The sequence below is a fragment of the Centrocercus urophasianus genome, unplaced genomic scaffold (assembly GCF_019232065.1).
Source record: "Centrocercus urophasianus isolate 14NV4802_14NV808 unplaced genomic scaffold, USGS_Curo_1.0 seq_1115, whole genome shotgun sequence".
Taxonomy (NCBI): domain Eukaryota; kingdom Metazoa; phylum Chordata; class Aves; order Galliformes; family Phasianidae; genus Centrocercus; species Centrocercus urophasianus.
In genome coordinates this window covers 1-17,042 of record NW_024884271.1, presented here as the reverse complement: position 1 = coordinate 17,042, position 17,042 = coordinate 1, and the positions used below count along the sequence as shown (strand labels likewise).

The following is a 17,042-nucleotide window of genomic DNA, read 5'->3' as shown; positions in this document are numbered from 1 at the left end:
AGGGCTTCACCCTCGTGTCCTGCAGCAGCAGAGGGCTCTGCAGGAGGTGCCTGCTCCCCCGACAGATGGCTGTCTAATTCTGTCCTTACACCTCCCAGCCGCTGTGGATTTACTGGGTGGGCACCACAAGGGGGAATAGCAGGGCTTTAGCTTAACTGTCCTCATGGTTAGAGAGCAGTCCCAAAATATTAACCTAATTCTTCCTTGTAGCTTAAGCCCACTTCTTGCTGCTCCTTTCTCCAGAGACAAGAATGTGTGATACTCCATAGAAACAGCCTGAGAGCAGATTCCTGCCCAAGGCACCTGTCTGGATGAGCCATCCCCACACCAACGCCATGAAGCACCTCTCCAAACTGGTTGAGTAAATCAGCATTTTTTTGCTTGCTGTAGGGACCTAAACAGCAGACTCCAGAAAGCTGCACAGGATGCCTTCTGATGAAGAGTTTGTTGTCCTCTTCCAGCATCACACAAAGAGAACAAGTTATCCAGCTCTGCTCGTTTCCATATCAGAGATTTGCCTTTGGGAGATGTACGAAGAACCCATCAGCCCCATCTGAAACCCCAGCGGAGCTTAGAGCACAAGCTGGCTACATTCTGCTCAAAGGATGGGTGGAGTTCTTGATTGCAAAACCAAAAACTGCTACAGAAGAATAAAAATACTACTCAGTTAAAAGAAGAAGAAAAATACCCTAGGGCAATATTTCCTGCCTTTCTGGTTCCTTAGCTTTTTGCCTACTGCTTCAGGTGGGTGCCTGGGTGCCCCATCCTTTAGTTCAGAAAGAGGGTGCCCTGCAGGAGGCGTGCAGGAGCTTTAGCATGGGGTTGGATGAGGCGATTGCCACAGGTCCCTCCCAACCCCTATGGTTCTGTGATTCCCATTCCAGCCCCAGGCAGCCCCCAGCTCTGAGCTCTGCCACCCCAGCCAAAAAGCACACAGCTGGTGGATGCCTCGCGCAAGCTGGGGACCGCATCCATCCAGACTAAACGCAAAATAAAGAAGAGCAAACTGCATCATTCAAACTGATTTCACCTCCCCTTTGATTTACTACAAGCTCCAAACGCCGATTAGGAACCGCTTCTGGAGAGAAACCATAAATCTTGCCCCAGCTCCAAGCAGAGGCAGCTCAGGCGTGACCACCAGCCACAGGGGCCCTGACCGACGGCACATCTGTCAGATGAGGGAGCAACAGCAAGCATTGCTCCCTGCATCTTGCACAGCTCTCCAGTTCTGGGTGCTGCACAGCCAAAGCTCCAGCCAAACAGCAGCAGATCTGCGAGCAGCCAGACCCAAGCTGCAAGGCAGGGCTGGATCAGCAAGAGGGAAGCGGCAGATTCCCTGCACCGAGGCAAAAAGCATTTTGCATCCAAATAAACACTGCCTTCCCATTAGCTTTTGTCTGCCCATACGCTTGTCTGTTTGGGCACTACTCCACACAGCCCCTGCCTGGCACTCTGCAGGGGTAGGAAAGCAGTGGTGGAGGATATGGACAATGGGTGAGGAGGGCGGGGGGCACATCATAGTGATGCTGCTAAGGCCGGGCACAGCCCCCAGGGGGCATCTCCTCAATGCAATCCCATCCTGGGACCTCTCACTGCAGACCTGCCTCCAGCCAGAGCTCAGCACCCAGAAATACTTACAGGAAACAGAACTTCTGAAGTGCTGTGGTTTTATAATCCCTAACCCACTGTGGCAGTAACCATCATCTGCTGCCAGCAAGCAGCAGCACCCCAGCAGCCGCTCAGAAGACAGATGGCAGCAGCAGCGTGCTGGTTTGGTAACATTTTTCAAAGCAATCTCCAATCTGAAAGCCACAATCATTTCATCTGGAAAATTAATACGGCAGGTCAGAACATAAGGTAGAGTTTGGAAGAATGAGTTATGGCGCACAAGCTGGCTGCGTGGTTGCGTGCCGAGCTCAACCAAGCACCGACACATTCAGTCTTCTCAAGGCTTGAGAGGCTGCTCAATAGGGAGGGCACAAGGACAAGCCTCTCCCAGCAAGAAGCGTGATGGTTTCTGAGGAATCCAGAAATTCAGGTAATTCAACTTTCTCTCGGATGCTGAGAGAGGCTGGTGCCACAGACCACTGGCTTTCAACGAGTTCCTTCCCACCATACCTGGATGTGACCCGCTGGGCACCACGCTCTGCTTAACACGGTTGCGTTGGGAAAGTGCAGCAGGCAAGTGCTGGAGATGGGATGGAGCAACACAGGATGGCAGCAAGGGCAGAAACACTTCACAGTGCGTAAGGGAGCGCAGCAGGGACCAAGCAGAACATGTGGACAGAGCCAAGGCTGGGCTGGGTTTGGAGCTGTGCTCCCGAGGAGCTGCAGCCACCTCTTCTCCTGCAGCAGCTCAGCACCTGCAGCTCCCTGCCTGCCTACACCTTCATGCATTGCAGTACTTGGCCAGACAAAAATATCAAACCATCCTCCTTGAGGTTCCCACCCTGTAGCCCCAAGTGTGGCTACATCCCCACACCAAACCCCAGCACATCCAGCCCCGTGCAGCCTTATACATGCATGCCTATACATTTGCATGCTTCGTGGGGGGCTTGTGCTGAGCCCACACTTCTTGCAAAGTCCAGCTACATGCAGTGACAAGCTCTTTTGCTCTTCGGGGACAGGGCTTCAAATAGCTGCTTGCTTGCAGCAATTAAGTGGGAAGAGCGCTGCCACCGACTCTGATAGCAGGCCGTGCTGTGACTGATGCAAACACCGTCTGCAGCGCTCTGATAAGGATATTGGATGATTCACAATAATCTACACTGTGCTGAACGCAGGAGCCCGAGAGTTTGTGCTTCTGTTTCCAGTAACGGGAATACGGTGCGTCGTGCTCATCACAAGGGCACGGGGCACCAAAGCTTTTCTCTCTTGTCAGACTGGTGTGCACTGTCCTGCTCTTCTGCAGGTCTCCTCCCTCCAAGCAGGCTTCCAGCCACCCTTGGCAGTGAGCATCTGGCCCCATGTCTCAGAACTGCATGCAGGGAGGGTGCCCGAGCTGTGGGGAGGGAGCAGATAGGCAGTGGGACGGCCAGGAGGGTGCTTGGGGTGTCATGGGCAGAAACATGGTCACAGAGCCAGCAGGGCACTGTGGTCCCCACACTGGTCTCCAGCTGCTGCAGGGCTGCACTGCACCGTCCCTTAACCCATCTCAGCAAACCTGTCATCCCACAGACTGGGCAGCAGCACTGCTTGTTCCCATCCCATTAGGATCACATTTCCCTCTCCAAATTCCCCTACTGAGCCATTCTGACAATGTTGCATTGATTGCTCCTGGAGAAGAAAGCCAAACCAACAGCACGGCGTATTTACAACACCAGCAGAAAAATCCCACCCTTCGGCTGTCCCCCATCAAAAGGTTTACCATCTAGATAAAGCAGCATTTCAATCAGAGCTAAAATAACCACTTCTCGTAGCCCAGTTAGCACCGCATCCCTGCATGCTGGTCTTCAAACAGGGGCAGCCAGGTTGTGGGGCTGAAGCCGGAGCTGTGAGGAACACCTCAGCAGGTTCACTCACTGCCACACTGCTTGCAGGCACAGGGCTGCTCATTCCATGCACTGGGACGTCCCAGGGAGAGAACTGGAAGCAAATAAGAAACACACAGGGAGCCACCAACCCTGCCCCAGCTGCTCCAGAGAACACAACCACAGCAGTCCATCGCCCAGCCACGGTTCTCCTTTGGAAGCCCAGTGATGGAGGAAAGCGTATCTGTGGCCGGATTCCTTTTTGAAGTGAATGAAGTGACGTACCAGGTGGGAGCTGGAGAACACCCAGTCCTGCAGGCAGCACTCAGTCACACCGGGCAGGGACAAGGCAAGCAAACGCCAAGCAGAAAGCAGGCTGCCTCTCAGCCCCTGCAGCACCACAGCCTGGATACAGGGGTTTGCCAGCTCTCTCCTCTGGTCGCCGTCAGCTCCTAGAGCAGTGCATCACCTGCCTTCCCACAGCCCACTCGTCAGCAACACCAGCACCATCCATCAGCAGACACCACCCTGCCCATCGCATGGTGACATTTTCTTCGAGTGGATTTCTCATTATTGGAATCATTTGCGCAGAGAGGAGCGAAAGGCAGCGCACGGGGAGGAACAGCCGGAATTACTCATCAGCTTTTTTTGTTGCTGTTGGCTCTGACTTGGGCGGCCGTCCATCCATCCTCCGTGCAGACAACCTGTGCATGGCTGCAGGAGCCCCTGCTCTGTCTGCAGCAGCGGCTGCAGAGGCAAGCAAGTCATTTATATTTAGAAAGCCTGGGCAAGCGCTGCTCTCCAGCTTCCTATTAGCTGCTCTGTTCAGTGCTAATCACCCCCATTTAGAAAAAGAGCATAAATAAACAGAAGTCCAACTGGGAGATAAGAGAAACATCCTTGGGCTCAGCATTGCAGATAGGAGACAAAACAAGGGCTTGGTGTGGAGATAAGGGGACGGAGAGGTGAGGGCCATGCGTGACCTGTTGGAGCAGGGGGACAGGCTTACGATCCCCATCGATATTCTCACGTCATGAGTTGTTCAGTGCAATCACACTGTCTCATAGAATGGCCTGGGTTGCAAAGGAGCACAGTGCTCATCCAGTTCCAACCCCCTGCTGTGTGCAGGTCACCAACCAGCAGCCCAGGCTGCCCAGAGCCACATCCAGCCTGGCCCTGAATGCCTGCAGGGATGGGGCATCCACAGCCTCCTTGGCAACCTGTTCCAGTGCCTCACCGCCCTCTGGGTGAAAAACTTCCTCCTGATATCCAACCTAAACCTCCCCTGTCTCAGTTTAAGGCCATCCCCCCTTGTTCTCTCACCATCCATCCTTGTAAACAGCTGTTGCCCCTCCTGTTTATATGCTCCCTTCAAATACTAGAAAGGCCATTGGTCTGTAGGCATTCTCCCTACTTGATGCAGCAAGACATTCCAGGCAGCAAAGAGCAGGGCAATGGGAAGGGAAGGCAGGTGCATAAACACGCTCCTTCCACTTGGGAAGATCAAGTTCTACCAAGTGCACCGCAAAACTGATGAAGCACATCTGATGAACACAACCCCCAGTTGAGAAAAGCACCGCAGGAACATAAGGAAGAACTTAGGGATTCTCTGTAATCCCCAAACAGTCCCGAGCAAACCCACGAGACACGGTGAGCATCGTTTCAGCACAAATTAAAGCACGTACTGAAACGCTGCAGCTCTGCTCTCGATTAAGATCAAAACCAACCTCTTGCCAATGTTCTCCTTATATTGTTTGGGAGGGGGAAGGAATGAATGAAAAGAAACAAACAGCACCAACAAAAAGCCTTCAGAGAATAGCGCAGACGTTCGTTTCTCAGATCAGCAATGCGCTGCGACGCTTCCAAAGCCACAAGCAACAGATAAGATGCCTGCAGGTTCCTCTCATTGTGCCAAACAGAGCAAATCCAATCAGAGGAACGTGCTGCGGGATCACTCAGCTAAAGGGTGCCATGGGAGCAGCATCAGCAAGCAGAAGATGGAGGGAAAGAAGGTTTTCTAATGGCATTGCTCTGCCTGGCACTCAGCAGAACTGTTTGACCAAAGAGTAAAGCAACCCCAATGAGACAGAAGAAAACTAAGGGGAAAAAAGTTTTAATGGGAAGGAAAAAACCCACCAGAGTGGGCGATGGTGTTTAGAATCCTGCACCTCCATTCCAAAGCCAATTTCATACGTGGGCATGTAAGCAAACTGATAGATTTCACCACTCTGCTCCATCACTTCTTCACATTTCACTACCAGCCTTTAATGACGCCATCACTGCTCCCTGCTTCATGTTTCCTTCTGCCTGAAATACAGCGAGGGCTCCAAAATAAGCAAATGAGTGAGGAAACTCATGCATCCTTATGCTACAAAATGGAAAGCTATGGGAGCACTTATTTTAGAGCAAGAATACCATTACTCACATGTCAAACCACAAGCAACACAGGCAGGGATGGGTCTGCCCAGCCCAGTGAGATGAGAATGAGCTGATACTCAATTAGTTGGAAGGTAGAAACCAAACAGAAGATAGCACCTCTCCACGAGCAATTGGACAGACCCAGGCCACAAGGTGCCCCAGCAGCTGACTGCAATGGCACACGTGCACCACTCTCCTTGAAAACCAAACGCCTGCTGAGCCATACGAGAAAGGAAAGAAGAAAAAAAAAAGATGGAAATAAAAAAAGACCCAAGTGGTTTGGAAGAAATGCACATCCTCTGGAGCATAAGGCCTCGCCTAGCGGCAGGGTCAAAGTGCCTTGCCCCTGCCCACCCCCCTCACTCGTGGTTTCTGGCAGCCCACAGATCGTGCAGAAGAGCACTTGCTGCGTAAAACACAGTTCTGGTTTCCTTGGTTTCAGCTTTCTTAGAAAATATGATGTTCCCGATAATTGAATCCCACTAATGAGCCTTGAAAGCAGAAAGAGAAGTTGGAAAGATGCGTCTACCGCAGCCACTGAGTAGAAACCATCAGCTATTCACATGAAAATATATACGTGAGCAAAAGGGAAGCACGGCTGCATAAATCACCAGGAACAGCATGCAGCAGCCTTGCAGCACCGCCTGGATTTAAGGGGTCAGCCAGGAAAGCCCATTCCAGAGGGCGGCATTTAGAAACTGTAGGTTCTGGTTGTTGGGACAAATGGGGACTGCTCACCACTTCCAATTAAACCCATGCATCCAGCTGACCTGAGTGCCCAAATCCTGTTCCCTAACATCCTGAAGTCACATGGCTGCTTTCCCCAGTTTCTGAAGCGTTCAACCCAAGAGATGAACCCTGCAGCAGGTTCCTGGCCAGAGCCTCCAGCTGCCCCCCACCCCATCCAGGGATCTCCAACAGAGCCCCCGCATGGGGAGCCCTGTGCTGCAGTAAGACCTGACACCATGCACCCACCTCACACCTCCACTTGCAGAGTGTGACACTATCCCAGGTGAGAAATGCCAGGATCGACTCCTTCACCCCAAACCACGACCATATCCTGGAAGCACCAAGAACCATTTCTCCCACTGCTGGGCCCCAAAACTTCATGGCAGCACCGTGTGTACAGCCACCCCAACCAAGCACCCAACATCTCACCGAGAAGCCCCAGCTGCTCACAGAACCTCTGGGCTGCCCCAGCAGGTCCTCCTACTAGCACACCTTCCTCCTCCCCCAGATGGCAGTTCATATTATGGCAATTATCCACTGATTGGCCAGCAAGAACAACACCTTTAACACTTTGCAACTGCCAAAAGCAAGGGTACAGCATCTTGGAGAAAGGAAAACGTGACCATCACGCTCCCTGGCAGCCCATAACACTTCAACCATAGAATCATAGAATGGCTTGGCTTGGAAGGGACTCACGGATCATCACGCTTCAACCCCGCTGCCACAGGCAGGGCTGCCAAAACCTCACACTGAAAAGCCCCACTAGGATGACAGAGACATTACCTCAGTGAGATGCGGGTTGGGGTTGAAGCCGCACTGGTTGCAGACCTTGCTGTGGCACTGGGTGCAGGCATTGAAGTTGGGCTGGCTGGGCGCCGATGTGAGCTCCGTTGTCTTGCAGATGGGGCAGAGGGTGCTGCTGGGCAGGGGCGCGATCTGGGGCAGGGAATAGGGTGAGGTGGGAGTGCTGCCCCGCTCCGGAGAGGCCGAGGGCGACCGTCTGGCTCTCTGGCTGTGGGTATCCACCTGCAGCGTCCTGCGGGGTCCCTCTGCCTGCCCACGGCCGCGCATCTCACGGGGGCTTTCGGAGTCCTGCGCCAGGGAGGGCGGTGCCGATCGCTGTCCGGCCGCGTGCTCCAGCTGCTCCGGTCTCCTCGGCGTGCTGAAATGCCATTAAAACACACACGGGTAAGGAGAGGCTCGGCGGCGCCCCAGGCACTGGGCAGCCTGAGCTGGGGGCAGCCGGCACCACGGCACAGGTGGGGCTGGGAGGTTCCTTCCGTCCCAACCGTACCGTGATTGTCCCACTGCTTTTCCCCATCCTCACTGCGGCGATGCCACCTCCTTCCTTCCCCAGAAGATGCAGGGGCTTTAGCTGCCAGCTCCCATGATACTCCCAAGGACGGCGCCGTTAAAGAGCTTAGTGGCTCTGCATCCCCCACGAGCGCACGGCTTCCCGTGCTGCCCGACGTCGGATTTAGCCCTCACCTGATCTCTGTGCCCGAGATGCAGCCCCACACGCCCCACCCCGTGCTGTGCAGAGCCTGGGGCGCATCGCTTACAGGTGGGAGAAGTGGATGTCGGTATTCTGTCACCCAAACCTGCCGTAATCCGGAGCTTATCAGCAACACCCACAGGTATTCCTCGTGCAGGTGGAAGCTCCGCTGCCCTCACTGCCATCCGCAGCCGGTTAAGGAAAAGTAATACCCGGAATCTCAAATGTAATAAATTGATGATTTACCCAAGCAGGGCCTGACCTTATGAGGGTTTAAAGAGGGAAGTTCGATGCATAAAACTAATGAAATTGAAAGCGCGCATCGCCACAGCCATAGGAACTCGGATGAAAACAAATATTAAAACAGCACTTTGGGAATTTATGGATTGAAACCTGGTTCTCCAAAGGGAGAGGCACTTGGTATTCTCTGCGTTTTGCAGCTGGCAACACTGCTGTCAGCACTGCTGGGTGCCCACCTCGTCTCGGTCAAGCACTTCCCTTGTGTGAAAGGAGAGCTCGGTGCAGGACACGGAGGTGTGGGAGCACACAGATGTGGGCACGATCCTGTCCATCCCAGCACCACCCTGCGCACCGTCAGCCCTGCGCTGCTGCCGATAGCTGGGAATGTGGGCTCAGGAAGCTGCTGCCCATCTGGGAACACCAGCCTGCCAACAGCACAGCACTGCAGCTGCAGGCTAATGGAGCCGTGTCCAGGCTGCAAACCCATTTCCAAGGAATGCCCTTTGGTTATCGCTCATGGACAATTAAACTGAGGCATCTCAGTGCTGCAGCGTTCCCCCAGTCAGGGAGCACAGCCACAGCTCCCCCAACCCAGCCTCTCATACGTTCTACCTGTGCTAATTAGACTTCCGTTCCACACAAACGTGATTTCTCATGAAGCAAAGAGATGCCATCAGCTTTAGGAAGGGTGAAAACAAATGCAGGAGGGCAGTCCACAACCCCCATCCCATCCCATTACATTGGCACAACATTCCGCTGCGGGGATTCCTAGGGTAAGGCAGTGGAAAAGAATGGCTCCAACCTAACTCAAGCTCTAGCTCGGTCTTGTTGGGACACCTGATATGGTGCATGGAGGGGCTCAAGGGAGCAGGGGAAGCAGATATCCCCTGACTTCAGCCTCAGCTTTGGGTCTGCACCAAGGTTAGCCCTCAGGACAGTCACAGTGAGCCCTGGGGACAAGCACAGCTCTTCTGCCAGCAAAGAAAGAAGGAAAACGCATGACCCCACTACAAAACCTACGGGATGAGAAGACAGCAAACCAAGATACAGCATGAGAAGCGAGGAAACGTGTGGATGCGGACAGCTAGAAGATGGAGGCTTGGTGAGCAGGCAGGGACTGGAGCTGCTCCGCTACGAGCGCAGATTTGACCTACTTGGTTTGACTGAAACCTGATGTGAGCATCCACATGACTGATTTTAAGAATCAGCGAATATAACCTATTTAGGAGCGAGGAGGGAGCGGAGCAGGAGGAGTTGTACTCCCAGTGAAACGGCACGGGGTTCGCTGAGACATCTGCAGGGCTGGGGAACATTGCAGCCGACAGCTTCCCGGCCCCGAAAACGCATCGGAGGTGGGGGGTTCTGCCTTAGATTCTGAGCTGCTAAAGAAAGGCAGCAGCCACACAATTCAGAATCGGCACCACCACAAATACAAGTGCTTAATTACACTGATGGCCACACAGGATGGATTTCGTGCTGGAGCTGTGTGTACTGGAGGGCTTTAAAACCAGCAAGTGCCACAGAGCTGACAACAATTCTGCTCCGGAGAGGTTAGGGAACAGACAGCAAAGCAGAAGACAAGGAACAGCGACGGGGAACTGTCAGAGGGGATTTTATGAGGTGCCAACACGCGCTCCTGTGAAAGGCCACAGTGTTTAATGAATTACTTTTGCGAGCAGTGGAAAAACCCCGTTCTGTGCAGCTCTGTGCTCTGGGGCTGCTCCACCCTCCTGAGATGCGACTCCTGCCAGCAAAGCGCACCGAAGCGAGGCGGCTCTCCTGGTGCACCACCAAAGCAGCGCAGACATGACTGAGAGCCAGGTGGAAAAGAGTCATTGGGATTGGCAGAGACCTCTGAGATCAACCCGTCCAACCATCTGCCCACGACCCTCAGTGCCACATCCCCACAGCTCTCAGACCCCCCCAGGGATGGTGCCACCCCCAGGCCATGGTTTGGCAGGTCGGCTTGACCTGAAGAACCTGAAGGCCTTTCCCAAGCCAGATGGTTGAGCCACTCTAACTGGCACAAACGTGGGTTTTGCTCAGAAAAAGTGTGCTAACAAGGAATTGGAAGCAGTGCAGGAGGTGCCATCCATCCTCCAGCTTTCAGAACTCATGTCGTGCACATCTGTCGGGGCCGTGCAAAGAAGCCAAAGAGCAAAAGGCGATGAGCGCCCTTCCACTCACAGACAGCTTTTGGCCAAGTCAATGGATGTCAGAAAGAAATAAGGAGAAAAAATGGAGGGAGACGTGGGCAAATGAAAGGAAACCATCTTGTGGATTAAGATCTTGGAATCCTGGCATGGAGGAGAGCAGTTACTTCTCGACATGGGAGCATTCTCCAAGTCTTGCCAAGGGAGAAGCGGGCTCTGCTCAGGAATGGCCTGGCAAGGAAGCAGGTAGGGATGTTTATTCAATGCATCCCAAGCTAAAGCCTAACACAAAGAGCTTCAGAAAGCCCTGTTGGAATGGATAGTGAAATCCAAGGTTGAGAAATGCAGAGCAACACACAGGATGTGACCGCCGTAACCGTGCACAGTGATGGGCTCCAAAGGAGGCACTGCCTCTGCGCCAGAGTTCTTGAAGCCATTTTGGACAGTCCTCAGAAAACGTCAATTTAATGCTCATCAACAAATATAGAACATTCTACAGAGGGAAAAAAAAAAAATATGAATAAACCAAGAAACAAAAAGCCGCAATTAAGTTATTTTGGGAAAATCACATTCTGGAAACCAATTCAAAAGGAAGAGCAGAGCAGCGCGTTCCCTCCCATTGCTGCCGGTTTTGCCCCCGCCCCACAGAGCAGCACAAAGCTCTGGTTTTGCACGGAGGTCTGATTTTCTTTTCTTGGAGCTTCAGGCTCCAACCAGTGCGGGGTCTGCAGGCATCGCTGTGCCCACTGTGTGTAGCTCAGGGTTGGCTCCACCAGCACCGTGCTGGATGTCCTTTCTGCAGCACCTACAGTTCCCCACGCTCCTCCAACCCCCACCCCGGCAGCAATAGCTTTGCATTCTGCCATTGAGAAGCCAGGAAGGCTGTAGGGCTCTATTTTGGATGAGTTCCATCCGTGTTCCAGAATTAAAAGCTGATGCAAAAAATGTATCATTATCCATCTCCGTGACAGCTTGAGTCAACTGAACTCAGCCCGGAACGAGAAACAACATTCACTTCAGGCACAAAAAATAGGAAGATCCATCGGGAAGAGAAGCACTCTTAAAAAAGAGGCAGTAATGACATACCAGAAAGAAACCAACCGATATTTTTAGAGAAAGGGAAGAAAACCCTGCTATAACAGCCCTAGTGCCGACGGGATGAGAGGAAATGAGGCTGGCCGTGCTGTGGGCTGTGGGCAGGGGCAGCGAGGTGCAGGGAGATGGCTGCCAGCCCACTGCTCTGTGCTGGGGTGCATCAAGGACTGCAGCCAACCAAATTCATTCGTTTTCCACCCATGAAAAAGTGGCACCCTTTCACCATCCCCCAGTCGTGTCTTTGTCCATCCTGTCCTTGTCCTTCTAACTTCTCCCCACGCCTTGTGGATCCTCTATTGGTCTTCATTGCTTCGTGCTACCAAGAGAGCTGACATTTAAGGTGTGGAAGGGCAATAGAGAGGACATCACTTCAGCAGGGCTTGAGGCAACAGGGACAGATGCTGTTGAGAGGTGGCGGTGCCCACTCCCTGGAGACAGCCAAGCTCAGGCCGGAGGGGCTCTGAGCACTGATGGAGCTGCGGGTGTCCCTGCTCACTGCAGGGGGTTGGACCAGATGGCCTGAAGGGTCCCTTCCAACTCCAAGGATTCAACGATGTCCTCCACAAAGAGCTCTGAGCACTGCACGTGTCACGAGGGTGCTGGGGAAAACCAAGCCTGCAAGCAGGAGGGATCCACACCCCACCAAGCACCTTCTGCTGAGAGCTTCGTTCAGGCTGTGTCTGTCAGAAACCCCCCTCCTGCAGGAGGTGCTCCCACCCTGAAGCCCTGGTGCCTTGGATGGGGAGGAGGCCATCGGGCTGCAGTGGGCTGTGAGTGCTGATCCTTATCCTGGGGGGGCACCTCCTGGCTCCAGGAGATCTGAATCGGGAGCCCGAGCACAAGCTGCAAACCAAACTCAGAAGGAGAGAATATCTGTGCGTGCAAATGTGATATTTACAATAGGAAGGCAAGGAAAACTAATGAATAAATGCATTACCAATAACAAAAAGAGAATCCATCAACTTCAATATCTCAAGCTTAAGTGCCCAGGGAGGCGGTGGGGTCACCTGGAGGTGTTTAGGAGCCTTGGGGACGCGGCAGTGCAGGACGTGGCAGTGCTGGTGGTGGGAGAATGGCTGGGCTGGATGGTCCCAGAGGGCTTTGCCAACCTGGGTGATCCCATGGTTCTATTCCTACACAAAGCAGCTATCTGACTGCGTCTGTGAGTTCTGGAGAAAAAGACAGACGTGATAATTTGTTGATTCAGAGTGTTTTGGATGGCGTTTTTAGTTAATGAAAAGTAAAATGAAGCTGGCAATTATCGACACTGGTTTCCTGAAACCGGGTGGTACGGCCAAGAGGAATCAGATCCTAATCTAATAAGCAGCGCAGCTCGGAGATGCTTTGAGACAAGAGAGGCACACAGGCAAAGTAGAAGAGAACTCCTTTAGAGAAGCTGCTTGAGTTTTCTCCCAGTGATTTTTCTGGACACCGTTTCTCCCAGGCTAAGCTGATGGATAACTTAGGAATACAGACCATCTTCATTGCCCAAACAGGGACTGGTGCTCCATTATAATTGAATGAAGCCAGTCAAATCCACGTCTAATAGAGTAGCCAAGGGTTTAGGAGTCTGCAAGCCAGAGAACAGCAGAGCTCTGCTGCTGGACCCAAGCAAACAGCAGCCTGACATGCAGGAATACAGGACTGGCATGGAAATTTCCACTCTTTAGGACCAAAGAGCTGCCCTAAAGAGGGGCAGGCGCTGAGCAGCACAGGGTGCTCTGCAGTGCTGCAAGCAGAATGCAGTGCTGCTCACATACAGCAATGTGGGTGCACTGGAAAGGCAGCCATACAGCCCTGACATGGTGTGCTCCAGCATATCTGCTGCAGACATCTGGCACACAGGGTCGTGCTGGAGGCAGGAGGACGCCCAGCTCACCATCCTCTCAGGATGCTCCTGCAGCATGCACGTTCCTCCTGCAGAGGAGGTCTGCAAGGTCTGAGGGACACCGAGGCCCAGCAGCTCCCCGGACCGATGGCAGAGCAGTTGTGGTGCCAATAGCCACCCCTGCCCTGTCCAGCATGGAACTGTGCTGTGCATGGGTGAAAAAGGGTCCCAGATCCCTGGGCGTGAGACAAAGCTGGTAAGGAAACATGGGAAAAACCAATGTATCTCAAGGAGAGCACGGCCTGTTGTCAGCCTGACACGCACCAGACCATCCTTTTACCATCAGGTGCGCCTTTCTGCAGGCTCCTCACTATCCAGGAAAACACAGCTTTCTTACTAAAACCTACCCAGCTGTTACCACCTCTTCCCATGAGGACCCACTGGATGCCCCAAGCTTGGCCAAGCAGCACAGAGCCGGACACGCATACAGCAAGCTGCCAACCCACAGCAACACCACCAAACATCAGCATGTGCTGCAATCGCTGCATGGCCGCACCACAGACGGACCTGGGAAGGCTCCAAGCCATCAGCTTTGCCACTTAACTCAGATGTTAGTGTTTAAGGAAAGAAAAGCAAGAAGGAACGCTCCCTTCCCCCTAGCCAAACAGCCACTGTCTCCCTAAGAAGATTAATAGGTGCGTTTAAAGACATCAGTCTGTGGGCTTTGTGAGAAACGGGTGAGAGCTCCCACGGTTCCTCAGCCCAGCTGTGGAGCCAAATAACAGCTGATGTAAGTAAGAAGAAATTAAAAGCAATCTCATCTTTCATACTGAAATGGAAAAAAGTGCATTCCAGAGCACACGTATTGAGGGAGGTGAACCCTGGGAGCAGCACAGAGCAGCTCTGCTCTGTCTGCAGCTGAGAACGTGACAATCCGATCTTTGCATTCAGCTGCAGGCACGCCAGGCACCCTCCAAAGCACCCCGAGCTGCCTACCAACACCAAACCCCACATGCACTGATGTGGGAGTGGGATGGAACGTTGGGTCCACGGGGTGGGGGAGAGCCAGCAGAAGCCGTGCAGCATGAGCCCTGGGCACGGCAAGCTCAGGGCAGCATCGCCTGCAGGGGAACGCCGGGCTCCCTCCAGCTGCAGGAAACTGGAACCCACCAGGCAGACTGCAGGTCTGTGTGTTTGTTTTGGAAATAGAGGCATGGATGCGTGCTGAGCACTGTGGATATGGACGAGAACGTTCACAGGAGAGCTCAGGAAGCAGCCAGCACACTGGGGTGCACCCACACCCAGGGCCATGGAGCTGCTGTGTCAAACACAGCAAATATTTTGCCTCCATCAGCCAAGTGATCCATTCTGTGCTCTTCTGATATGACACGCAAGTTTTATGAGCTTGAAATCCCACAGACCTGGTCTTCTCCCCACCTAACCCCAGCACTGGCATCCCTGATGCTCCAGATGCTTCGTACAAACACAGATGTGCTTACTTAGCACAGCAACCCAGCAGATTTCTCTAAAGCACCAGCCTTATGGTGAGCAAGAGCCAGGAAAACATAACTTTGATTCCTAAGAGATAGGCAGATCCATGTTAGCACCCAGCAGTGACCAGCATAGGGTTGCACCAGGCAGCATCACCCCAGCACTGTGCTCTGAGCCTCCACTTGCTGTCACTCCATGCTGGAAATCCCCATTCAGGGTGCAACCCCAAGCAGCAATTTGGCCTCTGCACAGCTCTCCCTGGGGGTTCCAGCACCACGTGCCCTGCTCACGGACCGGCCCTATTGCAGGAGCTCTGCACCCACAGCCAGTGCTCTGCAGGGCTGGTGCATGGGCTCGGGGTGCTCCATCCTATGGTGCAGAACAGTGGGGACACGGCGTGGTCCAGTGCTACTGGTGGCAATGGGGCTGAGCTGTGCTGGATCCCCACATCCTCCCAGGGATCCCTCAGAGCACCCACAGCCGGGCTCCAACGTTGGAACCACTCACAGCTCACCAGAAAGGCAGAGCACAACCCCACACCAGGCCCTGCCACGTTCCTGCTCCCACAAAGCAGCCACGGAGCTTCCGCCCTCAGCTGGGGAACCCAGCACAGCCCCAAGGACGGAAGGAGGGAGGGAGGAAAACACCCCCCATGCTCCCCAACAGCACCCTCCCTTTTGTGCCAGCATTTAATCTTGAAGCGTCGCGAGCAGCCTACGAACAAGTTATGGCTGGAAGAGAGTGGGAGGCTGAGGAGTCGGAGATTCTTCAGCAACAGAAAATGGGAAAACGGAAAGGAAAAGGGACAGAATATCCCCCGGGGGGTTATTTTCTCACGCTGTCTCTATGGGAGCTGGCACAGAGCTGGCTCAGAGCAGTGGGGCACCATGCTGAGTCCAGCAGCGCTCCCAGTCCAGGGAGCAGCACTGGGGCCAACAGGAGCAGAGCCGCAGGGCCCCACCACAGCCCTCCTTGCAACTTTCCGCCCTCCACCTTTCTTTTTCTCGAGAGGATGATGATGTTTTAGGGTGTGCTTTTTAAAGGGACGCCCCCAGCCACCCGTTCCCAAAGCTTCACCCTACAAGCACGGCACCACCAGCTCGGCACCACGGGGCTGCACATCACTCCCGTTGCATAATGGCACTCCGTTCCCATCCACACCCCGTACTCCAAGCCAGCCCCCAAGCCTCTGGCTCCCCCTGCAGCCCCCGCCTGCCTGCACCCCCCAACCTGCAAGCAAAGCACCCGCTGCACCCACCAAGCGTGCACCCCACCGTGCACCCACGCACACCCTGCATGCCTGCAACCCCACTTGCCTACACTCCTCGACTCTGCACCTACAGCCTTCTGCTCCAGCATCCCGTGCACCTGCATGTTGCCTGGCCCCACACCTGCACCCCGTGTGCCTGCACCACTCCTGTGCCCCGAGCACACCTGCACCTATGCATACCCACCTATGCATGCTCCTGCACCCTACATGCACGTCCACGCCTCGCACCCTTGCGCACCGTGCACACCTGCACCTACGCTTTGCTCCTGCATGCCGTGCACACACACACACGCACACACATTCTGCTTGCACACCTACACCCCGTACACCTGCTCCCTATGCACACCTACGCTTTGCTCCACATCGAACCCCACCCATGCCCCGCGTGCACACCTCCTCTGGTGCTCCCGTGCCCCACACACCACCCACATACCTCCCCCCATGCACACCCGTCCAGCTGCACACACACCGTACCGCTGCACACACACCCGTAAGGCTGCACACACACCCGTAAGGCTGCACACACACCCGTAAGGTTTCACACACACCTGTGAGGCTGCACACACACTGTACCGCTGCACACACACCCGTACAGATGCACACACACCCGTAAGGCTGCACACACACCCGTGATGCTGCACACACACTGTACCGCCGCACACACACACCATACCGCCGCACACACACCCCGTACCGCTGCACGCACACCGTAAGGCTGCACGCACACCCCTCGTGCCGCTCCCCGCCGCCCCGCGCCGCCGGGCCCCGCGCTCTGACCTGGCTGCGGGCGGGGCGGGGGCGGGCGCGGGCCCCGGGAGCTGTCCGCCGCCGCCCGGTGCTGAAGGCGATTTAG

At 54.3% G+C, this 17,042-nt stretch overlaps 1 protein-coding gene across 1 annotated transcript in view; it reads right to left on the bottom strand.

Moving 5' to 3' along the window:
• The window catches only part of BSN (bassoon presynaptic cytomatrix protein), a gene marked incomplete at its 5' end in the record, with an annotated part of 44,429 nt that extends 36,650 nt beyond the window's left edge, over positions 1 to 7,779 (bottom strand). The window contains one exon of the mRNA XM_042809207.1: positions 7,401 to 7,779. Coding sequence (XP_042665141.1) covers positions 7,401 to 7,779 — 379 coding nt within the window. The remainder of the gene's footprint in view (positions 1 to 7,400) is intronic.
• Positions 7,780 to 17,042: the final 9,263 nt, after the last annotated feature.